The 27,990-nt window shown below is 43.9% G+C and overlaps 1 protein-coding gene across 2 annotated transcripts; it reads left to right on the forward strand.

The window, feature by feature from the left end:
• The first annotated feature begins 236 nt into the window (after positions 1-236).
• LOC308128380 (uncharacterized protein) lies at positions 237-26,348 on the forward strand. 2 transcript variants are annotated; one of them, XM_080493444.1, is made up of 7 exons: positions 237-745; positions 1,141-1,223; positions 18,046-18,074; positions 18,150-18,222; positions 21,044-21,178; positions 21,240-21,337; positions 25,318-26,348. In XM_080493444.1, the coding sequence occupies exons 2-7, from the start codon at positions 1,148-1,150 to the stop codon at positions 25,738-25,740; spliced, it is 834 nt and encodes a 277-aa protein (XP_080349570.1). In that variant the 5' UTR covers positions 237-745; positions 1,141-1,147; the 3' UTR covers positions 25,741-26,348. The 2 variants fall into 2 exon arrangements, with proteins under 2 accessions (XP_080349570.1, XP_080349571.1); XM_080493445.1 differs by lacking the exons at positions 18,046-18,074; positions 18,150-18,222 and having other exon boundaries at positions 286-745; positions 25,318-26,341.
• Positions 26,349-27,990: the final 1,642 nt, after the last annotated feature.

A 27,990-nucleotide genomic window follows, 5' to 3' on the forward strand; every position in this document is an offset into this window, starting at 1 on the left:
AGTAGATTTGAGCTGAGATGTTTGAGGAATTTGATGACACTTAAGACACTCTCACTGTACCGGAACACCAGACTGATGCATGAAACAGAAAAATACGAAGATGACGACGTACATAGGGCTCTCAGTTTGGCAGTGGTTTGTACCCCCACCTCACAGTGACAACATCCCTGGTTCAAATCCAGTGGGCAGCTTTTCTCTTTGGAGATTACTTGTTGCTGTGTATCTGGTTTCCTCTCATGATCCAAATGTGTGTGTGTGTGTGTGTGTGTGTGTGTGTGTGTGTGTGTGTGTGTGTGTGTGTGTGTGTGTGTGTGTGTGTGTGTGTGTGTGTGTGTGTGTGTGTGTGTGTGTGTGTGTGTGTGTGTGTGTGTGTGTGTGTGTGTGTGTGTGTGTTGAACATATTGAATGGAAGCAGACTTGCCTGAGTGGAACAATAGAAATACACTTGAAGTCAAACAAAGTCCTTCCTTCAGGTCTCTGCAGACTTTCAGCTGGTGTCAGTTTGACAGGACTCTCCAGAGGAGCAGCGTTTCCTCCTGCTGCCCTGCAGGACTCTGACAGACGGGGCGTCATGTTGGTGTCAGCCGGCCTCTCTGACACTCAATGGCTTTTTGTTTTTTCATTCTCCAGCACCTGTGCTCAGCTGTCACACACTTCAGAGTGTGTTCTGCTGCCGTCTGCACAGGAACAACGGCTGAGTGACCCAGGCTCCGCCACTGGCCAGGACAGCTGAAGGTGGAGGCAGGTAGGACGCGGGTCGGGGCGGAGGTCACAGTGTCTCAGCAGCTTCAGCTTGTCTTTTTGTGCAGAATGTGTTTTCATTTGTCTCAGTGGAGCAGAGCTTCATCTATTTATAGGCTTGTGAGGACATTTGCTCAGCGTCCAGTTAGAACATAAAGGCCTCACAGCATTCATCAGCGTATGTGAAGGTCAGGAATCTGCTTCTCCTTTAGTCAGAACAGGGGAATCGTTTTTTACATTTACATTATGAGCCATTGGGATCTATTTCATTTCAGTACAAACAAACCAACCATCCACTGCTTGATCAGCCTTTGACTGGACTCTTACTGAATATGTACATTTATAAATGTGTGTCCTCGTTGAAACTCCAGCCTGACATGAGCTGCTTTTCTTTCTCAGGGAGGAAATGGAAGAAAGCTACAAGACATTTGAGGAGTTAAATCCAACAAGAACAGATCCTGCTCCACAGACCCGGAGACCAGGTGGACACAGACACACACACACACACACACACACACACACACACACACACACACACACACACACACACACACACACACACACACACACACACACACACACACACACACACACACACACACACACACACACACACACACACACACACACACACACACACACAGAGAGAGAGAGAGCGAGAGCAACTACACAAGCAGAGCCTGAGCACGGTTCCCTCCATTGTGTGTGTGTGTGTATTATTCTATACCATGCAGCTCTATAAATACTCGTTTCAGCTCAGTGAAATGTGACTCCTGGTCAAACAGTGGTAATGAACTTGGACCAGCTGGATGCAGGATCACTCCCCAATGCAGGGGGCGCAATGAGCTTTAAAAAAAAAAACACAAAAGGTTTTTTCAGCCATTTCAGTTTACCGAGATTAAATATTCCTCAGCATTTGTACAGAAGTACAATCGAACTGTAGTCATGTCCATGTCATCAGTAACCAGTGTTTAGTCAGAAGAGAACTTGTGGCATGATAAAAGGTTAAAGAACCACAAGAGACAGCGTTCACAAAATAATCCTTCCAGACAGGAACTAAAACTTTGGTTGTAAAGCGTCTTTGAGTGTTCAGAAAAGAGCTATATAAGTTTGATGTATTATTCTTATTTTATTATTATTGACCTCCTTGGTGCTGCCACTACGTCTCAGTGCTGCAGTAATTCTTCTCTGAAGTCCTTTCAAACTTTAAACTCTTCATTATAAACAAGGTTGTTCTTACAGCCAAGCCCTTTTCCATGTATAAATAGGTGATTGGGGGGGGGGGGCGGGGTTAAGACATGGGCTTATTACAGTTTACATGTTCTCACCAAGTTCAACTTATTTGATCCATCATGTAAAAGCAGTATCCAAAATAAACAGAATAAAATATGCCAAGTAGCATGCACTGTAAATATGACATGTGAAATGGTTTGTAACCTAAGGAATATGTACTTTGATAAGCTTGTTAACAATATATTGTGGACAATATATGGTAATAAAGATGGAAAAGATGATGCATGGTTAACAAAGTATGTAAAATACATGGTGATGGACCTCCGGTTATGGAGTGCAGCTGACGGACCACGCAGGGGTGACTGGTCATTAGGGGCAGCTGGGGCTGAGCGCCACCTGGTGTCATCAGAAAGGACTGCATGCAAAGTATGTTATTAATTCTTTAAGATTATCTACTATATTTTCTTGCCTGTGAATAAAACGTCCTCTTATATACACATGATTACTGTGTGAGGACAGTACTCCCTGGTTACTGGTGTCCTCTTGCTGCTTCAGGTAGTTTTTTCCTGATCTACACTGATGGTGCATTAGTGTAGCTCGCCCCTCTCTCACCACGCAGTGTGTATTGCATTAGTGTAGCTCGCCCCTCTCTCACCATGCAGTGTGTATTGCATTAGCGTAGCTCGCCCCTCTCTCACCATGTAAAGTGTATTGCATTAGCGTAGCTCGCCCCTCTCTCACCATGCAGTGTGTATTGCATTAGCGTAGCTCGCCCCTCTCTCACCATGCAGTGTGTATTGCATTAGCGTAGCTCGCCCCTCTCTCACCATGCAGTGTGTATTGCATTAGTGTAGCTCGCCCCTCTCTCACCACGCAGTGTGTATTACATTAGTGTAGCTCGCCCCTCTCTCACATGCAGTGTGTATTGCATTAGTGTAGCTCGCTCCTCTCTCACCATGCAGTGTGCATTACATTAGTGTAGCTCGCCCCTCTCTCACCATGCAGTGTGTATTGCATTAGTGTAGCTCGCCCCTCTCTCACCATGCAGTGTGTATTACATTAGTGTAGCTCGCCCCTCTCTCACCATGCAGTGTGTATTACATTAGTGTAGCCCGCCCCTCTCTCACCATGCAGTGTGTATTGCATTAGTGTAGCTCGCCCCTCTCTCACCATGCAGTGTGTATTGCTTGCAGTAAAGTGTAGCTCTATTCATTCAGATAAGGTGATTTTTATGCCTCTTGGGTCTTGAAGCCTGAAGCCCCGCCCACCAACAACGTCATTTAGATGCTCAGAGCTGATTGGCTGGTGCTGATTGAGGCTCTGCTTCACAGAACCGGAGTGAGTCGAACAAATACCAGCTTGTTAGCAGCTAAAGCTAACAAACAGTTAAGAATCTAAATTAATAAGGTCGATTATTTATGAGTACAAGTTTGAAACTCTTACTTAGCGGAACTGAAGATAACTAGTGGTCGACTCAATTACACGGTGACCAAGAGTTTCTAAACATCTCATGAAATCACAGCTTTATTGGTGGTTGAGTAGTAAAGCTTCCGTTATACATTAACTTTGCCTGGTTTGAGTCCTGTCATCAACTAAAAAATTGTTTTAATTGAACTCTTTTTTTGATCTGCTATCTCCAAGGCTCAACATCTTTTATGGGATCAGCACCTATATGGTTGTTGTGGCTAAAAGGTTGTGCACCCACTTTACTTTGAAATTCAGTGCTGTCAATAAACCTGAAATAAAGACTTGCCCCATCAGGTATTTACATCAAACGCCACTGGGACCACGGTAGCCTGGCTCGTCACTAACTTTCTGAAAAATACTTGAAAAAAAAACACTTCTACACTTGGATAGGCTTTGAAGAAAATACTACGAACGACATGATGCTAACGACAACCATGAAGGGGCTAATGCTAGCGGACCTTCAAATACCGGGATATTGAATGCAATACGCTCGCTAAAGAAGGATTACGACAGTCAGTCGACATGCTGGAGGCTGTTAACAGCATCAAGAGAGAGCTGCTGTCCCTCTCAAGGAGAATCCGTGAAGCGGAGGAAAGAATATCACAGACAGAGGAGGATGTCACCGCTCTCCAGCAAGAAGTTAAACAACTGGAAGAAACAGCAGAGACATTGCGTAACAAGATTCTAGAACAAGAAGACAAAGCAAGGAGGTCCAACCTGAGGCTGGTTGGTCTTCCTGAGAAAACCAAAGGTCCCGATACGGGCAGTTTTCTGGAGGACTGGCTCCCTCGGGTGCTGGGCGACTCCCTCACCCCCACCCCAGTAAAAGCTAACACGACTCGGTCCTCAGCACCCAGACCGATTGTCATTAAGTTTTTGAACTATAAAGACCATGAAAATACACTTAAAGCAGCCAGAAGACAGAAGGAGGTGCGCTACGATAATCAGCGGATCAGCTTCTTCCCAGACCTATCAGCTGAAACCCGGCGGTGTCAGAGTGAAGGCCAAGTTCCGCGCCCTGAACATCCGTTAAGGGCTTCTCTATCTTGCCATCTGGTCGTCACCCACGACGACAAGCGCCTGGTCTTCACATCCGTCTTCCAAGCAGAGGATTTTCTTTGCAACATTAAATCCACTGACACTGTCACTTGGTGATGATCCCCGTGCTCCGAGAGCCGCCCTCAACACTACGGTCGGTAAATAAGACTATATGGACACCCTTATTTTGAGAAACCTTGCTGTGGTCAGTTACTGTATAAATATTTACTTTGATATACACAAGTTGTATTACGTTTAAGATTGAGAGGCGTTTATCCTGAAAGCTTTCTCCCTGTACGTTGTGAGCTATAAATACTGTGACATGTTAAGAAGTTAACTCATAAGAGTGGCTAAATATTCATTTTTTTTATTATTATCATTTATATATTATTTATTTATTTTTTCTTTTGATTGATTGATTGATTGATTGATTGATTGATTGATTGATTGATTGATTTTATCCTTGCTTTAAAACTTAAAAAATTGCCTCCAGTTTGTTATGGTTAAAACAATTATACTATAACCAGGGAGAGAAAGCTGGAAAGCTGTAAGCATTATTATTATTATATAGTTTATTTAAAGGACAATAAGCAGTTACATTAAAAAGATGTCTGCACCAGATTTAGCACAAAGCTAATTTCCATCTGTAGTCCTTACAAGGCACATAGAACATACATGGTTAAAATTACATCAACAGATTAAAACTCCACGATAAAAGGCAATTCATAAATATCAGTACAATATACAAGTACAAATTGCAGGTTACATATAAGTGCAATATCGTCAAGTTACAGTCTATAGCAGCATTATTTAAGGAGCAAAAGTAGATGAAGTGCAACAGTTTTGTTTTATTTTTCTAGTCCACATAACCCATAATTTAATCTGTACCATATTGGTACAGTGTATGTAGACGAGGTGGCATTGGTTTAAAAAGATCCAAACTGATAGAGCTATTAATTCTATTAAGTTACAAGATGGAAAAATTCTGGTCGATCCAACTGAAATAAACACAGCTTTCAAATAGTTCCATGAGGATTTGTACAAATCAGAATATAGCTTGCTGAACAGTCCAAAATAACAAAAGGAGTTTTTGGATAAACTTTTCAACCTTAACTGAAGAAGCTAAAACTGACCTTGATAAACCTTCATGTCTTGAGGAATTATGAGAAGCAATGAAAGGCTTGAGTAGTGGAAAGACACCTGGGCCCGATGGCCTTGCCATAGAATTATATAAAGCATTTGCAGGAAAATTGTTACCTCACCTTTTGGAGGTGTTTAATGAATCGTATGAAAAAGGAATTTTGCCCCGATCTTTAACCTCTTAGGACCTGGCATCCACATATGTGGACTTCACATTTTCAGTGGTCCAGACCACAATACTACATTTTGCTCTCCAAGGGCCTGGTGTCCACTTAAGAGGACATTATACCACCACTCAGTGGTGGAAGAAGAGTATGACACATTACAGGTTAGATTCAAGATGGGTGACGACACACCTAGAAGTTCAGTCGATCACTCCCAATCCAAACGTCGACCAGGTAACAAATTCAATAAACTTTCATGGCTGATTCTTGTTCATAAAGACCTCAGTGGGTTTGGCAGTTCAAAGAAGAACGTCATGCAGTTCCTTGAATTTTGAAAGTGGCCATGACCTTCTTGGGTCAGCATGACAATGACAACTCTGACATCTCAGAGCAGGAAGATGACCCAGATGTTTCGGTCCAAGGGAAAAGGTGTCCAGTGACAGCAGTGTCCCATGTCTCAGTCCGCAGGAGGGCTAATGCACATCTTCCAGAGGTGGAAAAGTTGAAAAATGCAGCGCGCTGCAAAGCAAAATGCTGCTCAGGGAAAACTCCAGTGCAGTGTGTTCCATGCAAGGTGTTCTTCTGCTTACAGGCACATCGCAAATGTTACACAGCCTTTCAAACATAGGTGTGAACTTGTTCAAATAGGAAAGTTAGAAGGAGCAGTTTTGGAGTACAAGTAAAGTGTTTCATGTTTCATGCCATGTTCAAAAATTGGAATTGTGTGTTTTTAGTTCGGGTCTTAGCAGGTTAAGAATTGCTGTAATTGCTGTAATTTCCCCCTTTTGAAGCCAGGAAAATGTCCCTTAGACAGAACATCATATCGACCCATAACTTTAATGTCCTGTGATACAAAGAAACTATGTAAGGCTATTGCCAGACGGAGAGAATCATTAATACCCAACCTGATCATCAACGACCAGAATGGATTCGTACTTGGCAGACAAGCTTTTCACAATACACGTAGGCTCCTTAATATTCTACATGTCAAACACAATACCAGAGACCATGCAATCCTGTCATTAGACGCTGAAAAATCATTTGACAGGATCGAATGGAGCTACCTGTTTGATGTCTTAAAAAGATTAGTTTTGGGGAAAAGAATCTTAAATGGAATCAATTATTATATACTGACCCGATAGCAGAAATTGTGACCAATAACCAAATTTCAAAGCCCTTTAATCTCAGAAGATCGACACGCCAAGGCTGTCCCATGAGCCCTTTATTATTTTTATTTGCTGTCGAACTTTTCGCAATGGAAATCGGCCAATCGTCTGACGTAACGGGCATGACTCTCGAAAGACAGAACACCATTTGTCTCTTTTTGCAGATGATATTGTTTTGTTCTTAACAAAGCTAAGAACTTCACTTATGGCCCTCGGCAATCTGCTGAAGATATTCAGACAATTCTCTGGTTACAAAAATAACAATACAAAAAGTGCTTTGCTATTACTTAACAGGGAAGAAAGAGAAGGTCCTCTGATCCACACTCAGGTTACTAATACTCCAGAAGGATTTACTTACCTAGGTCTTAGAATATCACCTCTCATTGAAGACATAATACCGAACAACATAGAAGAGTCCCTAGAGAAATGGAGTTTGATAGGACGTATAAATAATATTAAGATGTCAATCCTGCCCAAGTTTTTATATCTTTTGCAGGCCATTCCATTCCCCCTGGCTGCTTCCCTTTTCTCTACACTTCAGAAAAGCTTCACCTATTTTATTTGGAACAACAAGCGCCCTCGACTGCGTCTTTCTCTCCTTTACCTGCCTTATGAACGTGGCGGGCTTAAACTGCCCAACATGAAGCTATATTACTGGGAAGCCCACCTCCGGGCAGCCATATTCTACTTTCCTACCACAGAGATTCCAGCCTGGGTCAAGATAGAAAATAATGCAATAGAATTTCCATTAAGTCTGTACCTTAAGTCATCACAAGCTAAAATACTTGGAAAACGCACACAGAATCTATTCCTCAAAAAAACTCTGACAATATGGCATGAAGCCCACACGCTTTACTCCTGGGAGGCGTGACATGGGATTCAAACACTGGCTAGAGAGGGGATTAGGCAAATAAAAGATCTCTATGATGAAGGCACGCTGATGTCATTTACACAATTAAAAGATAAATTTGACCTCCCTGGGAAGCCTCATTTTAAGTACCTGCAACTAAGAAGTTTTATATACTCCCAAATTAAAACTACTTTGGAACCCTCACTATGTACCATTGAACATGTCATGGTAAATCACTCACAGAGCAGAGGTCAAATATTTTTCCTTTATGGGTTACCATTAGCAGGCTCTAAAGAAAGCTCTCTCTTGTCTAGCAGCACGGGGAAATGATCTTCAGTCAAACATAAGTGTAGAGGACTGGGAGACATGTCTTCTGGACCAAACTCAAACTATAAATACAAGATGCAAACTTCTACCGTATAAATGGTTGCTTAGGATTTATATCACACCTGTTGAACTGCACCACTTTAATCCCAATATTCCTGATTGTTGCATTAAATGTATGGAAGAAGTTGGTACACTGTTGGATTATATGTGGAGTTGTCGAAAAATAAAGGTATTCTGGAAAGAGGTTCTTGATTCAATCTCTAAACTGATAGAAAGAGTTGTCCCAGTTTAGGCCACAACAGTTTGTTGCACATAGACCCTGAACATTTCCCAGTGACTGTAAAGGAACGCAAACTAATACATTTCTGTCTGTTACAAGCTAAACGTGTAATTGCCTTAAAATGGAAGGAGACCCAGGGACAGTGTTGTGCCTGAACTCGTTCAGTGAACGTTTGTTCATGAACTCGTTCATATTTTAGGTGAACGTGAACTGAACGTTCTGTATTTCTGCCTGATGAACGTCACTGTGAGCGGCACTCATTCTGGTGTTAGTGAACGGCGCTCTCAGTTCAACGTTGTTTTACAGAGTTGCCAGATTTCTGATCCTTCCAGTGGAAACCCGGCTAAAGCTCACCGTCAACGGGCCTTAACATGTCAGAGGGAAAACAGCCAATCTGGCAACAGCAGCCACCAGAGTGGCTCCACCGCCTACGTCATCAACATGTGAAGCATCACGGCAAAAACAAGTAGAAGACAGCAGCTCTACCTCAGACTCTGCCTCCACCATTAATACTTCATCTTAGTATGATGACTGTACTTTCCGGGCGATAAGCCCCTACAGGTTTTTTATTAAAAAACTTTTTCCATGCTTTGAACCCTGCGGAGGACGACTCGGCTTTTTAAGGGTTAACAAGCTTCATGCTGCTGATACTGGGTGATGCGTTCAGGTGCATCACGTAACTCCGATATTTCTTTTTCTTATTTTCCTCTTTAAATTTGGTGGGTGCAGCTTAGATTCCGGTGCTCAATTATCCTGGTACTTAAAATAATTTTATGAAAATGTCAGTGGTGATCCAGGTGGGACAAATCTTAGTATTTTGTATAAACTTTGCCCGCCGGGTTTCAAGAAGCAACTCAACAACATCAAACCTGAGAGGCTCATTGAACCCGGCTGGCCTTTCAAGGGATGTTCCAGGAACTAAAACATTCCTTGAGGGTTTTACTATTTTAAGCTGTAATTTGTTTGTAGAACCTGCCTGGTATATTTTCCTTTGCACCTTAAGAACTACTGTCCGTTTTGTTTTAGTTTGAATAATTCCTCATTCATAAAGTCCATTCAAGCAGCAGCTTTGTCCTCATGGTTATGAGAATATAGTGTCGGGGTGGGGGGCTGCAGCTGCTACTAGTGAGGACTGACTGGGGGGTAACAATGGAGAAATGACTCACAGCAACATATTGAAAAAAAAGAACTATGATCTAGTTATTTTCTGAAACTATGAATTTAGAACTATGAACTGAACTAGTTCATTTCAAAATTTGTGAACTGAACTTTGAACTGGTTCATGTAGAAACTGAACTTTCCCAACACTGCCCAGCGACCCACCTCTGCTCAATGGATTACAGAGTTGTCATCTAATTTAGCAATGGAAAAATTTACTTACATGGCAAAAGGAAAAGTTGAGGACTTTTACAGAATGTGGTCGTCCTTCCTAACCTTCATGAATAACCTTAATATGCAAATGCCTGGATCTGGACCAGGACAGATGCCACTGCCTTTATGACCTCGAAATGGCTCATTACTAGTTCAATGGATAGAATATTAGCATTGTGAATGTTGCGGGAGTGGAGTTAAGTCAGCTCCACGCCCGGCCCCACGCCCGGCCCCACGCCGCCCACAGTGTTGGCGTCCAAATACTTGGACTGGACCCGATTATTCAGATGTTGTGGGGATACATAATTGCATCTATACTACACTACAGGCTCACTTCTTTCACATTCCATAACGTAACGTAATGATCCATAACGATCCATAAAGAAATGTAACGTTCCATAACGTTCAATAACGTAACGTAACGATCCATAACATAATGTAACGTAACGTAACGATCCATAAAGATCCATAAAGTTCCATAACATAACGTAACGATCCATAAAGTAACGTAGTGATCCATAACGTAACGTAACGATCCATAACGTAACGATCCATAACGTAACGATTCATAACGTAACGTAGTGATCCATAACGTAACGTAACAATCCATAACGTAACGCAGTGATCCATAACGTTCCATAACAGGAGTTCTGAGCCTCTGGATCTTTATTTGATTCAAATTGTGATTGTTCAGACGGGAGACGGAGGATCTCCTCACACAGGCGTCCAGTAGCTCTGGAGCATGAGCAGTCGATGTGTACAGATCACGCTGTCGACCTCAGAGGGGCGGAGCTTAGCGCACAGGGTGGATGACAATTGTGACGTCACGTCCTCGGAGCACAAGAAAGTTTGACTTTCCCTTTCCAGCAGAGAACATGAGGCCCGGGGGCCAAACCCCCCAAGAGGCTCCAGTCTGGTCCCACCAAGCAAGAAGCTTATAGAGGATTTATTCCAGTTTTATTTTGACATTTCATTGTGTTTTGCACCAGAATGTTTCATTAAAATGGACTTTATGTTGAGATTGTAATAATTTTCGGTACTAACTGTGTGATCTTACAAAAATATAGATAATTCCATTACATACACTGTGACCACAACAAAGAAAATCCTTAAGAGTAAATTTAAAGGTTATTATAGTAATATTTTACCAGTCTGGTCTACTAAAGATGAAACTGGACTGCATGTGGTCCCTAAGTAAATTAATTCTTATGCCAAATGCATCAAATTTGATACAACTGTTTTGCATCACTGTTGGGCTGAAGATTCCAGTGAACTGCTCCCCAAAGTTTCTCTGACTGAGGAGAATCACCAGCAACAGTGAACAGGCCATAAGACAGCGGGGGAGCGAGCCAGTTTTACGACCCCCCCAGGTCGACAGCCAATGAGGATGATCAAACCTGACCCAAACACCACAGGGGTCCAAAATTCAAGCCTTGGTGAAACTTTTCCAACCAACTCTCTCTGCTTCTCAATCTGACCATCGAGGGAGAGACATGTCTCTCCTACCTCAGGATGGTATAGAGAGCAACCAACTAGGAACAAAAGAAACACCGAGACCAGCCCGCTGGATGAGCAGGACCCAGTTTGGACTACATCTTCTGTTTCCTCTATTTTCCCCTTTTTGGGGGATTCTGGAGACCAAAACCAGCGTCTCCTCTCCTCCTTCAACTGCCTCGCTGTCCATTCCTGCAGCTGAAGCCAGGCCTCTGAATTCAGGACGCTGAATTCAGACCCGGTAACAACCAGTTACCACAGCTTCCCAGAACCAACAGCACCACGGACGGTGCTGTCCAGCCAGAACCGGACGGTGAGAGAGCTTTTGTCTGGGCAGATATATTGGTAGATTAGCGTGAAGCTAACATGCAATGTGTTTCAATGTGCCGCTGATAAGGCCGCAGCATCTCATATGTTTGTGTTCACGCGCACCAACCAAGTCCAGGACTCTGGTTTTCCACCTCAGAACCAGAGGTCCAAGTGAGCTCCAGGCCCACTGGGAGCTCTGTGTGGAGGAACCAGGGTTCAGAACCGAGCGTCGTCAGAATTCTCTGTCATTCTCTTCTCTCCCCCTCTTTCATTAACCCGAGTCTGCGCAGCCCCTGCGCTCGTGTTATCTGATCAAGATAAGCTCACACACACTGCTGCATGTAACAACCAACTGTTACCTTCTGCAAGCGAAAATCTGCCAACATACAATGCCCTTGTTAGTGCTACATATATTATTTACATTTATCACACTGATCCAAATACTTTCCAACTGTTAATAAATTAAACCAGCCCGAGCAGCTCTATCTAGACCTTAACAGGAGTGGAATTGTTTTTATGGAGATTTTTAGTAATATTCTAATATGAGTACTTAATCTGTTGAAGCAAGGTATATTTACTTACTCTTTTGCATTTTAGTATATCGTAAAATCGTGCATAGAATTTGTGTTCAAATTTGTTTCTCCAGGTAAAAAGTGGAATTTGGTAGTAAATCCCTCAATTGTCATTATCTTTTTTTTTCTTGGTCCAATACGCATTATATTGATCATTGTGTATCAAAAAAATTATTCGATCAATCAATTACACAAAATACAGATTGAAATGTGATATTTACAACAAATAATTGCACTGGGAAATGGATAAAGCTATATTTCTGTACTTTAGATGGCTAAACGGTACAGTGTTGAAGATGTCCTACGCTTCCATGATGGCAATTCAAGTGACATAGTTGATGTCAGCAGAGGATAAAGTGTTGGATAAAGACTGGACCCCTAATGCGGGCTTTGGTGAAGAGAACTCTAGTACTGGTAGTAGCAATGAGGAAGACAAAACTTTTGATGATAGGCTTGAAGAGGGAGAGGAGGGTCTAACAATGTCACACGCAACAAAACAGTCTGGTAGAAGTGAAGTAAAAAGAAAAGAGAAGAAGAAGAAGGCACATACAGCTGCTGAGTTTGATAAGTGATGAGCAGATGAGTACAGAAGAAGAGGGTCCAACAGTGACACAGGCCAAAAGAACAAATACATCTGCAAAAAAAAAGTGAAAACGAAGGAGTACAGGTGGAGAAAGCAGCGTTTGACCCTCCAGAAGTTCCATTTATTGAGAGTGCTGATGAAGGCATCGAAGAAAGCTGTGAGTTTACACCTTACATGTATTTCCAACAGTTTGTCTCTGAGGACATGATACAGCTGGTTGCAGATCAAACAAACCTGTTCAGGGTGCAGAAGGAAGGAAATCAGTCGACACAACTGTCAACGAGATTGAGCAGGTCCTTGGCTCATGTGTTTCTTACAGATGTGAGAGCCTCTTGGGAAATAGAAACGAAGTACCCAAAAGTTGCAGATGTGATGTCACTTGATCGATTTGAGAAATTACTGTCACTGCTGCACTTTCAAGACAACCTCAGTGTGTCTGAAGATGCAAAGAAGGATAAATTGTGGAAACTGAAGCCATGGCTTCAAAAGCTACGACAGCAATGCCTTGGAATCCCTCCTGAAGAACATCCTGCAGTTGATGAGATCATGATTCCATGTAAGAGACGATCTCATCTGAAAGTCTACATTCCAGCAAAACCCCACAAATGGGGATGTAAAATGTGGGGACGTGCCGGACAGAGTGGGTTTTTGTTTGACTTGATGTTTGTCAACAGGCAGCAGATCCAGACAAGGAAAGGTCTGAGGTTGGTGTGGGCGGAGATGTTGTTCTCAAATGGACAACAACCCTTCCTGCAGGGAAGAACCACTGATGTTCCTGGTACCACCTGAACTGCTGTTTTCATGCTTACTGCTGTTCATAATACAAGAAAAACAAAGAGGCCTAAAGAGGCTGATGTTCTTGTTGTATTGCCAGAACTGAATGTAATGCCCAATGTAAACAAATGAAAAAACATATGCAAATAATCTTTTGTAATATTTTTTGTAATATTTTGTAAAAGGACCAAATAAAGGTTCCAGATTCAAGAAATCAGAATTTTCTGTCTATTATTTCTGCGGTCAGGCATTACAGCGTAAATTATTATTTTCTATACAGCTTATATACATATCCATCCATCCATCCATCCATCCATCCATCCATTTTCTTCCGGTTATCCGTTTCCGGGTCACGGGGGTGACAGTCTGAGCACCGTCACCCAGATGACATTGCACCGATATGTATACATGTACTTATATTGTATACATCTTGTATTGATTCAGTTATGTGCTTTTAAATAGCCATAACATATTTGTTGTTTGGTTCCTTCAATATCAACTGGTCCAACAATTTGTCCTCATGACCCGTCCCTCTGAAGAGAGGACACCTGTCTTCAGAGGGACACTTGCCTTTGGATTTTAGGGTGTCCCTACATCTCAGGTTTTACTGTATTCTAAAAGACAAGGAGTCGTTTGCCTTGTTCATGCTGTTTGGTTTGGAAATAGATTGGTGTCAGACTCATTTAAAGGAGCTCAGAGAGCAACATAACCCTTTAAAGGAGTTCAAAGAGAAACATAACTCTTTAAAGGAACTCAGAGAAAACCCCCTTTAAAGGAGCTCAAAGAGAAACATAACCCTTTCAAGGAGCTCAAAGCTCAGAGAGAAACATAACACTTTAAAGGAGCTCAAAGCTCAGAGAGAAACTTAACCCTTTAAAGGAGCTCAAAGCTCAGACAGAAACAGAACTCTTTAAATGAGCTCAGGGAGAAACTTAACTATTTAAAGGAGCTCAGAGAGAAAGTTAACCCTTCAAAGGAGCTCAGAGAGAAAGTTAACCCTTTAAAGGAGCTCAAAGCTCAGATAGAAACTCTTTGAAAGAGCTCTGAAAGAAACTTAACCTTTTAAAGGAGCTCAAAGCTCAGAGAGAAATCTAACCTTTTAAAGGAGCTCAGAGAGAAACTTAACCGCTAAAGAGCTCAAAGCTCAGAGAGCAACTTAACTCTTTAAAGGAGCTCAAACAGAAACTTAACTCTTTAAAGAAGCTCAGAGAGAAACAACCGTTTAAAGGAGCTCGGGGAGACACTGAACACTTTAAAGGAGTTCAGAGAGCAACTTAACTCTTTAAGGAGCTCAAAGGGAAATGTAACTCTTTAAAAGAGCTCAGAGAGAAACTTAACCATTTAAAGGAGCTCAAAACTCAGAGAGGAACTTAGCCCCTTAAAGGAGCTCAAAGCTCAGAGAGAAACTTCACTCGTTAAAGGAGCTCAAAGAGAAGCTTTACTCTTTAAAGGAGCTCGTATATAAACTTAACCCTTTAAAGGCGCTCAAAGAGAAACTTAACTGTTTAAAAGAGCTCAGAGAGAAACTTTACCCTTCAAATGAGCTCAAAGAGCAAAGAGAAACTTAACTCTTTAAAGGAGATCAAAGAGAAACTGAACACTTTAAAGGAGTTCAGAGAGAAACGTAACCCTTTAAAGGAGCTCAAAACTCAGAGAGAAACTTAATTCTTTAAAAGTGCTCAGAGAGAAACTTAACTTGTTAAAGGAGCTCAAAGAGAAACTTAACCCTTTAAATAAGCTCAAAGCTTGAAGAGAAACTTAATCCTTTAAAGAAGCTCAGAGAGAAATTTAATCCTTTAAAGGAGCTCAAAACCTAGAAAGAAACATAAGTCTTTAAAGGAGCTCATAAAGAAACTTAACTATTTAAAGGAGCTCAAAGAGCAACTTAACCCTTAGAGGCCGAGACATGAAGCCCTTTGATCTCGTTTGTCCTCTCATTTGTAGAAACAGATCTTAAAATTAAAGTGTGAGGCCTCTGAAAAGTATAAAATCAGAATCTGGTGGAGTCACTTCAGAAGCACTTCCCAAACAGGAAGTAGCTTCAGGAAGGAGGTAGGGCTTCCAAACTTTCACTATTAATTTCAGGCCGAGGTGTGAATACATCCCGGAAATCTGGAAATTTAAACAAATTAGAAATTATGATTAATTTAGCCTCCTCGCTGGACTATGTGTACTATGAATATTTAGTGTACATTTATCAGAATTAAACAAAAGCCAAATTTATCTGTCATATTTTGTCCTCCTGTTGGGAGAAACTCAGCAGTCATGTGACCTGAAGTCTGTCCAAAGAAAACAAATGAAACGGACCATGTTACATCTGGTTCATGTTCTGTCCAGATTCTCTCACACACACACACACACACACACACACACACACACACACACACACACACACACACACACACACACACACACACACACACACAGAGTGTAGCTTCACCAAAGAAAAAACACACACTGATCATTTGTTGCACTCAGATTTGATGTTGAAGAGACGAGAGGAAGTGATCTTCTTTGAAAGAAAAGAAGAAGATGTTAGGAGCTACAACAGATCATGACAAAGGAATGTGATATTCGCTGTATTCAACAGATTTCAGTTTTGGCAGCTTTCAGATCAGGAAGCACTTTAAGTTAATGGCAGTTCATAAACACAAACAATTAGTAGTAACAATATAAATGTAACAAATTGTATGTACATTAAACTCTTAATAAATTAATCTATATCTGGATTAATGTGTTTAAAGTTGGGAAAATAAACTCAAAACAACTGAATCCATTTTAAGAAAAATCTGTTTTCCTTCAGGTAAAAGAATTGAACTCTCAGAAAACTGTGAATCCAAAAAAGATTTTTCACTTCAAACAAACAAAATATTCCATTAAAAAAGGATAAAAGCCATCCCAATTTAAAAGACAGGGATGTAGGATCTGTTCCCTTTTTCATCTAAAGATTGAAGTGTTGGTAAAAACAGTTGCGGTGAGGCAGCACACCTGACTCACATCAGGTGCTTCAGGACCTCTCTGCCCATAAAGGCGGAGCCACCCAGAGAAACGGGGTGGCAGGTGGAGGAGACAGACGCTGGAGCAAGAGCCTGAAAGAGGAGCAGCGTGTCCCATTTAGAAGCCAGAAGAAGAAGAAAAGTTGGGCAGTGACGTCAGCCAGCTACCCTAAACACTGCGTTTTCGGCAGGAGAGTTCATCCTCTGAGGAGAAGCTGTCGAACATGCAGGCCACACCCCCTTACAGCAGGCCACGCCCCCTTACAGCAGGCCACGCCCCCTTACAGCAGACTCACAGTGAAGTGGCGTCTTAACTTTTCAACAAGCACAGCTTATTTCTGGCCTCCAGGGCTTTCAGAAATGCATTTCTCTGAACTGTTTAATAAGACTTTTGTCAGAGCACCATGTTGGTTGGTTTGAACTCCAGGAGCTGACAGTTTTTCGTGATGCATTCTGGTGCATCACGTCAGCCTGCACTCCGACATGTTAACGAGCCGCGGCGCTCGTACAGTAGCGAGGTTACAATTTAATTTACAATTAAAATATGATAGTCATTAGCGAACTGGAACATGCATGAGCAGCAGAGCAGCTCCTACACAGTTCGGCCAGGGCGGTTGGAACGGCTGAAACTAATTTGTTCGGCCAGAGGGAGCCGGACGAAGGAAATTACGTCATTTTGTTCAGCAGGACTCTGGGGTACTGAACTTTCTTCTTGTTCTTATGGAGGAGGAATCGGCCTTGAGTCTGAGCACGGTGCTGCCGATCCCGGCTCCATGCTTGAAGACGGCGCTCCAAGGTAGTGCAACTCAGCGACGGTTGGAATGACGGAGGCGGCGTGGCGGTGGACTGTCTCCGGGAAGAGGAGAGTCCACTCCCAGCTCCTTAGAAGAAGGCGGGGCCACGGCAGCACAGAGCAGAGGCGATTCCTATGCACACCTGCAGCAGCTGCAGTGACCAGCCCCGGGACGGGGAGGCGCTAGAGAGTTGCAGCAGCTTCAGCCGAAGCTCAGGCCAAGTCCAGGAGGGCGGAGACGAGCCGGAGGGTGGAGGGAACAGCCCAGATCAACAGGGTGGTGGCAGCAGCAGCGGAGGCGTGGAGAGGTCATACGAGACCGGTGACAAGGACTTGCCCCCTCCCCAGGGGTTTCCACACAGAGACGGCACAAAGACAGCCTTCTCCTTCACCATGTTTTAATGATTAACTCAAGACACCACACTTCAGATTCACACTGCACCTCCTTCAGGCTCTTGCTCCAGCGTCTGTCTCCTCCTCCTGCCACCCCTCGTGTCCCGGCGGCTCCTCCTTCATGGGCAGAGAGGTGAGGCAGCACCTGATGCACTGCCTCACCTCTCTGCCACAACTGTAAACTTGTAAAGTTCTATGATAACAACCACCTTCCGTCCTCTTTGCAGCAGTCTGTGCTGTGGTTCGTCTTTAGTAATGAAAGTTAGTGTTTGGTAAGAAGATGAATCCATGTGTGATTGTCTGGTTTGGCTGAAACTTTTCATCCTCAGTTAATCTTCCATCTGTTTGTTTCAGAAATGTTCATCAGCAGGAAAACCAGAGAGGTTGGTCAGAGAGCACATTTCCTCTCACGTCCCCGATATCACATCTCCAGTAAACTACGTGTTTCTTTTCATCAGGAAGCTCCTCCAGTTCAGCAGCAACCCAAAGCAGAGCCCAAGAGTTTACCCAGAGACCCCGGCGGCGGCACCAGTGAGTCTGAAGAGCTCAGTGCACTCTGATCGTCCACTGGCTGCTATAATAAAAATTTATATTTTAATTCCAGATATTTCAGCCTTCCTATACTTCAACTGAAATATTTCAGCCTTTTTTTGTTGTATCCTTTATCATCACTTGTGCTCAAAACTTGTGACAAACAAAGTGCCTCAAAGAACCAGAGGACAGGACTGCCAGTGGTGGTCCAGTAGTGGTTCAGTGGTGGTCCAGTGGTGGCCAGGGCATGCTTGTTTAAAACTGGGTTATTTTAACCACTGGTTAAGCCTTAACCCCCGGTTAAATCCTTAACCCGCCATTAGCTTACCGACCGCTAAATATGAGTTTTTCAAAACATGGTTAGTAATGCCGTTAGCTAACCTCGTCGTCAAACTTAACTGTGAGGTTAACGTCACTGGTTAGCGTCCTTTATGCCGCTCCGCCCACTTTCAAGTCTCTGTTCCTCCTCATTATGTCTTAAGGATTTCCGGTTACCAACAGATTACATTGTGGTTGACGACAGCCAGTGTTTCTATCTGGTCTATAGATAAAACTACCATAATACATGACAAACTACGCTGTTACCAGGATATTAAAGTGGAACAAGAAAACTGAGCTGGATGATCGACCCGAGAGAACAACATGAGGAAGGACTGTGGTAACTTCACTTTAAGAGTACTGTAGTGTACCAGTATTTACATAGAGGAACTTTAAAAGTACTGAGGTGTACCAGTATTTACATAGAGGAACTTTAAAAGTACTATAGTGTACCAGTATTTAGACAGAGGAACTTTAAAATTACTGAGGTGTACCAGTATCTACATTGAGGAACTTTAAGAGCACTGTAGTGTACCAGTATCCACATAGAGGAAAGGTAGGTAATGTTCCGTCATCTAGAGACGGAGAATTCACCTTGTGAAGGCAGACGTGAGTCCCAGCGGGTCAGCTAGTGGTAACCACCATGCTAACCACCATGCTCGCCAACATGCTAGCCTCCATGTGAGCCACAACGCTAACCACCATGCTAACCACCATGCTCGCCAACATGCTAGCCTCCATGCTAGCCACCTTGCTATACTTTATATATATTATATAATTCCATAGAGGCGCAACTCTTCATTCCAGTATGGACTCTATCACAGTTCAGTCCTCGCTCCACCCTGTCTTTCCTTTGTTCAACTGCTATCATGAACGCAGCGCTGCCAGTGAACGCCATGGTGAGAGTTAACCACTGGTAAACAGTTAGTGGAGGTTAACTTTAACGTCAAGATAACACCTGGTTAAAGTTAACCAAGTTTTGAACAACAAGATAACAGTGCTGTTAAAGTTAATGGTTGGTTAAATGTATTTAACGGCTGGTTAAACGATAACCCAGTTTTGAACAAGCGGGCCCTGGTGGTTCGAGCAGCAGACTTGGATCAGAAATTCAACGGTTTCGATCTCCACTGTGAAAATGTCACCAACCAGCCTGCAATGTGGCCGCTCCGCTAGAAATGGGTTGGGAAGTGTGGAAAAGGAATTAATAAAGTATAGTTATCATTATGAAAAACAAAAGCTTTTAGTTGGTGCAGTGGTTTGCACTTACTGACAGTGAAGAGTTCCCTGGTTTGAGGCTGGCTTGGGGGTCTTTCTCTGGGTAGTTTGAGCCGTTTGGTGATTTTAAGGGTTTTTGTCCTTGAAGATAAACGATGCAACACGACGTGCAGCCTTTCTGTATTTAGAAGAAATATTAAATCAAATGTATGTTTCTCTGTTTGCTGATTGAATTAAAACATGGATGTGGTTTTCCTGACAGAAACAAGAATAAGAAATATTAAGCCTGAACTAACCTGGGTGACTGTCAGTGTAGCACAAGGAAATGAAAACAGGGCTGGACCATGGCTGATGTGGAGGTTAATTCTTTCTGGTCCCAGTCCAGGTTTTTCTATGTGGAGTTTGCATCTTTTCTCCCTACATTTTCACTTTTATTCACTTTTTATCATATAGCACTGTATTAATCAATGTATTAATTAAAGGGGAGTTCCTTTCCTAAATTAACCCATCGGCAGCAGCCACAGAGCGGCGCTCAGAGGGAACTGGGGGGGCCGAGGGTCTTGCTCGGGGACCCCTGGTGCAGGTTTTTTGTACTGTTGGGGGAAGCCAGAGTACCAAGAGGAAACTCACACACACACAGGGAGAACACGCAAACTCAACAAAGAAAAGCATGTCCCCGGGCTGAATAGAAGGGGATGGATGAGTGTAAAAACAATGGGCCCTGTCCTGTCTCCCGTCCTGTCCTGTCTTCCATCCTATCCTGTCTCCCGTCCTGTCCTGTCTCCCATCCTATCCTGTCTCCCGCCCTGTCCTGTCTCCCGTTCTGTCCTGTCTTGTACTGAACTGTTGTGGACTTGCGTGGACCCGTAAGTGACATGCCGACTAAGCATTCAGGGGGAAAAATGCTGTCTAGAAACTTCGCCCGGGATGAGGAGCCAGATGCCAAATTTCTTCTGACAGACAGAACTGAGTGAAGAAATGGCGTATTTTGTTCACTCGCACTCCCTAATGTTGGAAGTTTTGTTGTCCTTCTTCTGGAGGATGAATCAGCCTTCAGCTGCTGAACAGGACAAGGAAGAGAAAAGAAACAGAAATAATGGATCAAACTTCATAGTGACTTGTGGATGTAAAGAGTATTATGTGTCTGATCATGTGCTCACTCCTGAGTGGTGACCTGAAGGTCATGGGTCACTTGTTACTAATGTGTAGTTGAGGAAGCATCAGAAGCAGGAGTGTTCACATCCTGCAGATCGGGAAGCAGCTGAGATGTTCCTGTTCTCTTTCTCAGCCTCCCTGCAGAAGGCCTCATCCATCCACCACTTGACCTCCATTGAAACGCCGTGGGAGAACGTGACGTTGAACCGCTGCCTCTTCGTGGCCATCACCATCCTGGTGCTCACCTCTGGATTTCAACGACTCAACGGTGGGTACATCAGAGGAAAAGTGTCCAAAAGGGAGAAGCTCACAGTGACTGTCTTTCACAGAGACGTTACGAGGCCACAGGGCAGTGGAGGACGAGGAAGCAGTCGGTCTGACGACGAGACGTCCAGGCTCGTTACGACACAGAGGCCAAACACTGGAGGTACGGAGGGACATGTAGAGCAGTGGGTGTCCACTGGGGCTGCGCCAAAGGGCTCTGGGGAAGGTTTTTTATGATCATGACTCTATTTTAGATCACAAATCATGAACAAGAGTTCTTTTATCAAAAAAGATATTTATGGCATGTAAAGTACAGGTGTGATATTTTATAGTAATGAAGTATACCAGGCATCTCACATCCAAAACATGATATATCAGGCCCAAGATGCAAATGGAATATTTCCTCCACAATGACAAACACTTCCTGGCCACCGTAAATGATTAAAGACTGTTCATTAAAGAAAAGCTGCAAAAAGAAGTTTTCAAAAGCTATTGTCAAATACAGTCAACATCTTTTTAAAATTTTAAGAAAATATAAGCCTTCACAAAAGAAAATACCAGAAGGTTTTTATTTATTCATTAAAAGTTAAATCAGGCCTTTAAAGTGTTTCTATTACTAAAGCTATTATTTGTACCTTTATATTATTAATGTACTATGGATTGTTTTAAATAATTTATATATTCATTCGAGACATAAATGTGCACCGATATGACCTCACAGTGAGACAAGCATGTTGGTGTTGGCGATGTCTTCGCTTTTTGGTCCGTTGAGAGGTCTTGGTCTTCTTAGTGGGTGGCCTGCTCGGACCACAATCTTTCTGTGTCTCTATGAATTGAGGTGTTTCTCTCCCCGTTAAGTCAGTGGTAAGAGACGAGATGTCCATGCTGACCTGCCTCTCTTCTCTTATTGACAATGTCTAAAGTTGCTTCAGAGAGCCACGGTTGTTTCAATGCAGATCTTCGGCGGCCTGCTGCTTCTTCTGCTGCAGCTGATTTGAAGAGGTCCAATCAGGGATGAGGTCATTATTCAACAGGTCCAAAGGATTCTACTAGATTGATTAGGGCGCTTGAATGGGTGGGTCTCTGAGGAGACAAGTCAAGGCGTGATGATACATTTGTCAGTCTTTGAGTTTTCAGTTTCAGTCTTAACTGAAACTGGATATACACAGTTCATTATGAAGGTTCTCCAGCCGGCAGATATAAGAAGAATAAGATCCAATGCTTTCTTTGTCATGCCATGGTTGCTATAGCAGGTCCAGTGATGGATTCTCTTGTGCAGGAACCAGGTCCCCCCATACAGAGATTTGTAATCCTTCATAGATCTATCAGGTGGCCGTCGCTGCAGCTCTGAGATTATTGATATCGTGGAGAGAGGCTGAGGCTATGAATTGTTGGTTGTATTAGGCATCTTTGCTGTTTTCTGATGCGTGTAGGTAATGGTGATGGTCAGTTTGCCACGGTGATGTTGTAAGCAGGCCGAAAGTAATCTCCAAGAGATGGTTGATTTCAGTCTATCAGGCATACCGAGTGCGCAGTGGCCCCACAATGAGACAAGCAGTGGCCCCACAATGGGACAAGCAGTGGCCCCACAATGGGACAAGCAGTGGCCCCACAATGGGACAAGCAGTGGCCCCACAATGAGACATGCAGTGGCCCCACAATGAGACAAGCAGTGGCCCCACAATGAGACAAGCAGTGGCCCCACAATGGGACAAGCAGTGGCCCCACAATGAGACAAGCAGTGGCCCCACAATGAGACATGCAGTGGCCCCACAATGAGACAAGCAGTGGCCCCACAATGGGACCAGTAGTGGCCCCAAAATGAGAAAAGCAGTCGCCCCACAATGAGACATGCAGTGGCCCCACAATGAGACAAGCAGTGGCCCCACAATGAGACAAGCAGTTACCCCACAATGAGACATGCAGTGCCCCCACAATGAGACCAGCAGTGGCCCCACAATGAGAAAAGCAGTGGCCCCACAATGAGACAAGCAGTGACCCCACAATGAGACATGCAGTGACCCCACAATGAGACATGCAGTGGCCCAACAAATGAGACAAGCAGTGGCCCCACAATGAGACAAGCAGTGACCCCACAATGAGACATGCAGTGACCCCACAATGAGACATGCAGTGGCCCAACAAATGAGACAAGCAGTGGCCCCACAATGAGACAAGCAGTGACCCCACAATGAGACATGCAGTGGCCCAACAAATGAGACAAGCAGTGGCCCCACAATGAGACAAGCAGTTACCCCACAATGAGACAAGCAGTTACCCCACAATGAGACATGCAGTGGCCCCACAATGAGACAAGCAGTGGCACCACAATGAGACAAGCAGTGACCCCACAATGAGACATGCAGTGGCCCCACAATAGGACAAGCAGTGGCCCCACAATGAGACAAGCAGTGGCCCCACAATGAGACAAGCAGTGACCCCACAATGACACATGCAGTGGCCCCACAATGAGACAAGCAGTGGCCCCACAATGGGACAAGCAGTGACTCCACAATAGGACAAGCAGTGGCCCCACAATGAGACAAGCAGTGGCCCCACAATGAGACAAGCAGTGACCACCGTATCACTGAGTCTGAGTTCTCTGTATTATATCATATGATAGAAAACAAAGAAAATAAAGTGTGAAACCAGAGAAGAAAGTTTTTTTCTGTGGATCCACAGAGGTTTTTCATACTGCAGTTTCATTTCGCAAAACTCCTTGTGAGATTTTGACTGGTACAGATGTTCATTGTAATAATGTTAATGAGGCGAGTGTTGATTGGCCACAGAAAGGACAGAGGCAGAATGAGGGCTGGCCCTCACCTTGACAGACTCCTAAACAACAACAGCTCCTTCATCGAGCACACTGAATGAGGAACCTGACCGGGAACTTATTTCTGTATGAACCAGAGTCAGAACTGCAATAAGAGAGTGAAGCTGCAGGACGGTGGAACCACTGCCTACCACAGATACTGCCCTTTGCTCAGACACAAAACAATCATGGAGCCGTCTCCAAATATTCCGCCGCAGAGCAGCACATCTGGAGATTTACCAGGAAACACAGGCTCACTTGAAACTCAGCGTTTGTACTCGTCCCGTTAGAATCTAGGGCTAGCATCTAGATGTAGCATTTAGCATTAGCAGAATTAGCAGTTATCTGCTGTCTGTCTACAGTAATTTCAGGGCCTCATAAAGCATAACGTCACACAAGAATTACCTACTGACCTGCAGGGTTGACGCCATCTTTGACGGCAATCGTCCCAAACTGGAGAAACATTCAGGTGCAAAATGTGGAGCACAGTCATGAAGAGCGGCTGGGAGAGTCGCAGGGACATTGTTGTTGTAGATTAATTGGATCCACTGGTTCCTGGTAGTTTGTCCAGCAAAGCATCGAAACTGAAACACTTCGGGTTGATTTTGTCAACCAGCAACAGAGCAGCTGACAGAAGAGTCCCATTTAGAAATCCATGACTCATCAGGAATAGGCGGCACCGCAGCAGTGATGGGCGGGGCGAGGGGTGGAGCTGCAGAGGTGGTGGGCGGGGCGAGGGATGGCACAGCAGGGGTGGTGGGTGGGGTGAAGGGTGGAGCAGCAGCGGTGGTGGGCGGGGTGAGAGGTGGAACAGCAGAGGTGGGGTGCAGGGTGAGAGGTGGAACAGGGGTGGTGGGCGGGGTGAGGGGCAGAGCAGAGGTGGTGGGCGGGTGCAACAGGGATGGTGAGCGGGGCAAGGGGTGGAGCAGCAAACGTGGTGGGTGGGGTGAGGGGGTGGAGCAGCAAACATGGTGGGCGGGGCAAGGGGTGGAGCACCAGAGGTGGGTTGACAAGGTCACACAGGCACAATGAAAGCCTCCCGTTTTGGAATGCGCCCCCTTGTGGGCAATTCTGGTTTGAACAAAGAGCCCAAGCAAAAAAAACGCAGCTAGTTTCTCCTGATTTTCTGGGAAGTTTCAACTGAGGTCCAACAGCAATATTCATGTTTTAACAAGGAAAACTGGGATATCCTGGCGATGACTCCTCTAATATGTGAAAACATTCAGCTGTCCAGTATTTTAACAGGAAATCGTTGAAACTTTTCACCAAACTGCTTTTCGGATTCCAGGATCCATTTTCTCTGAGCTGAAATGTCTATTCCTCTCTTGCAGCCGGAGACTTCTCTGTGGGACGTCATGTTTTGGTGGCTGCCGGACTTTGATGATGAGGATGATGATGATGATGATGATGATGATGATGATGATGATGATGATGATGATGATGATGATGATGATGATGATGATGATGATGATGGAGAGCTCAAAAGAAGAAAAAGCAAGCAAAGCCTTGAAACAGGAGCATCAAGCGGCCTGAGGAACAAACCACTGCCTGATAAAAAACTGATGAAATGCAGAGACGGGACATTAAAGAACAGAAGAGCCAAGAAGGACAAGAAGGAGGAAGAGCCTGAGGAGGAGGAAGAAAACGGAGAGGTGAAAGAGGATGAAGAGGATGGAGAGGAGGAAGAGGACAGGGAGATGATTCCCAGGAAAAGCAGGAAGCACAAGAAAGAAAAAAAGAGTCAAAAAGGATGAGTTCACTCGTTCCACTGCACCAAACAGCTTTTGATGAGTGACGGATGGGCGGCGATGGACATGAATGGGCGAAACGTTGACCTGCAGCCTGAGACGAGTTTCCTGCAGAAAACTTTTAGCTTGTGTGTAAAATCAGCTGTGAGTTCTCTTCTTCACATTCATTTGAAATGTTAGTGTGTTTTCCTCCTTCCTTCTTTTTGATGCCAATGAAAACCAAACATCCAATAAAATCTGGAGGATCAAACTGGGTTCTTGTCACTAGTGTGCAGAAACATCTGGTTCAGGGAGTGCAGTGGTTAGCACTCTCCCCTCACAGGTTGGAGTGTGAGCTTGAAGGATCTTTCTGTACCAAGCCTCCATGTTCTCAGAGTTCCTGTGATGGATGAAGACGCCTTCAGGGTGTAACCGCCTCACTTTGACTTCATTCTAGCTTTTGGACTGAAAGTCTCAGGTTTTATGATCTAACATGCTCATTAAACACGGATGTCCAAACTCTCCCTCTTTTCATTGACCCACAGCAACGTCTCCCAGTATGAGCCACACATGACTGTTTTGTACTTCTGAGTTTCAAACCTTGGTGAAGCTGCAACAAAGATTATTTGACTACAAACCTCCTGATTAGTAATTTGTCCGGTCTGGCAACACAGATGGGTTATTTATTCATTCATTTAATCATTAATTTAATTATTCAACCAGGAGAATAACCCACCGAGATAGAGATCTCTTTTACAAGGTGGCCTGGCCAAGCACACGTCACATCCTCAGATTTTAAACATTTAAAACAAGTTCAACACATTTAACAGTAACAATAGTTAAAAGGATCAAATGCAGATTACTATGGACAAATTTAAAAGATAAAATGTAGATTTTGTAAAACAGGAAGAGAGTGTATGGCTAATAATAATATTAAGGTGCTTTGTAAAAATTATATAAACATAAAAACTGGTTAATCAAATTTTGCTCTTTGACACAAAGTAAAGAAGGAAATGATGACATCTTGGTTTTCATTTGGAGCAGCTTTCCCAGTTATCAGCTCAGTCCCAACACGACGAGCCAGCAGAAGAAAACTGTGGGTTCATCTGAATAGTCCCTCCTGTCTCCTAATAGTCCCTCCTGTCTCCTAATAGTCCCTCCTGTCTCCTAATTGTCCATCCTATCTCCTAATAGTCCCTCCTGTCTCCTAATAGTCCCTCCTGTCTCCTAATTGTCCATCCTATCTCCTAATAGTCCCTCCTATCTCCTAATAGTCCCTCATGTCTCCTAATTGTCCATCCTATCTCCTAATAGTCCCTCCTATCTCCTCATAGTCCATCCTGTCTCCTAATTGTCCATCCTATCTCCTAATAGTCCCTCCTATCTCCTAATAGTCCCTCCTGTCTCCTCATAGTCCCTTCTGTCTCCTCATAGTCCATCCTGTCTCCTAATTGTCCATCCTATCTTCTAATTGTCCATCCTGTCTCCTAATTGTCCCTCCTATCTCCTTCTCTGTCCACTTCTCCTTCACCCCGGAAGTCTTTAGTGTGGCGGCCATGATGAGGACTGTCTGAATTCTCAATAAGCAAAGGAAAGGAGGCTTGTTGCTTCCTTTAGAACCTCCTTTAGCTTAGGAACAACTGAAGCTCCTCACACTAGTGTAGCTCCTCACACTGGTGAAGCTCATCACATTAGTGTAGCTCCTCACACTGGTGTAGCTCCTCACACTGGTGTAGCTCCCCAGACTGGTGAAGCTCCTCACACTGGTGAAGCTCATCACATTAGTGTAGCTCCTCACACTGGTGTAGCTCCTCACACTGGTGAAGCTCCTCACACTGGTGAAGCTCCCCAGACTGGTGAAGCTCCTCACACTGGTGAAGCTCATCACATTAGTGTAGCTCCTCACACTAGTGAAGCTACTCACACTAGTGAAGCTCCTCACACTGGTGTAGCTCCTCACATTGGTGAAGCTCCTCACACTAGTGTAGCTCCTCACACTGGTGAAGCTCCTCACATTAGTGTAGCTCCTCACACATGTGAAGCTCCTCACACTAGTGTAGCTCCTCACACTGGTGAAGCTCCTCACATTAGTGTAGCTCCTCACACTAGTGAAGCTCCTCACACTAGTGTAGCTCCTCACACTGGTGAAGCTCATCACATTAGTGTAGCTCCTCACACTAGTGAAGCTCCTCACACTGGTGAAGCTCCTCAGACTGGTGAAGGCCTCACAGCTCTGGCTCCAGCTCAATGAGTGAAACGACGTCATCCAGCCACAAA

This window comes from Lipophrys pholis (genome assembly GCF_963383615.2).
Source record: "Lipophrys pholis genome assembly, chromosome: 1".
Classification (NCBI taxonomy): Eukaryota; Metazoa; Chordata; class Actinopteri; order Blenniiformes; family Blenniidae; genus Lipophrys; species Lipophrys pholis.

What these genes read in the sequence shown, in the direction of transcription:
- LOC308128380 (XM_080493444.1), top strand. Translation starts at nt 1,148, where the DNA reads ATGGAAGAAAGCTACAAGACATTTGAGGAGTTAAATCCAACAAGAACA. An exon ending in TCCACAGACCCGGAGACCAG is followed by an intron (nt 1,224 to 18,045) that starts GTGGACACAGAC and finishes TGTTTGTTTCAG; the next exon opens with AAATGTTCATCAGCAGGAAA. An exon ending in AGACCCCGGCGGCGGCACCA is followed by an intron (nt 18,223 to 21,043) that starts GTGAGTCTGAAG and finishes TCTCTTTCTCAG; the next exon opens with CCTCCCTGCAGAAGGCCTCA.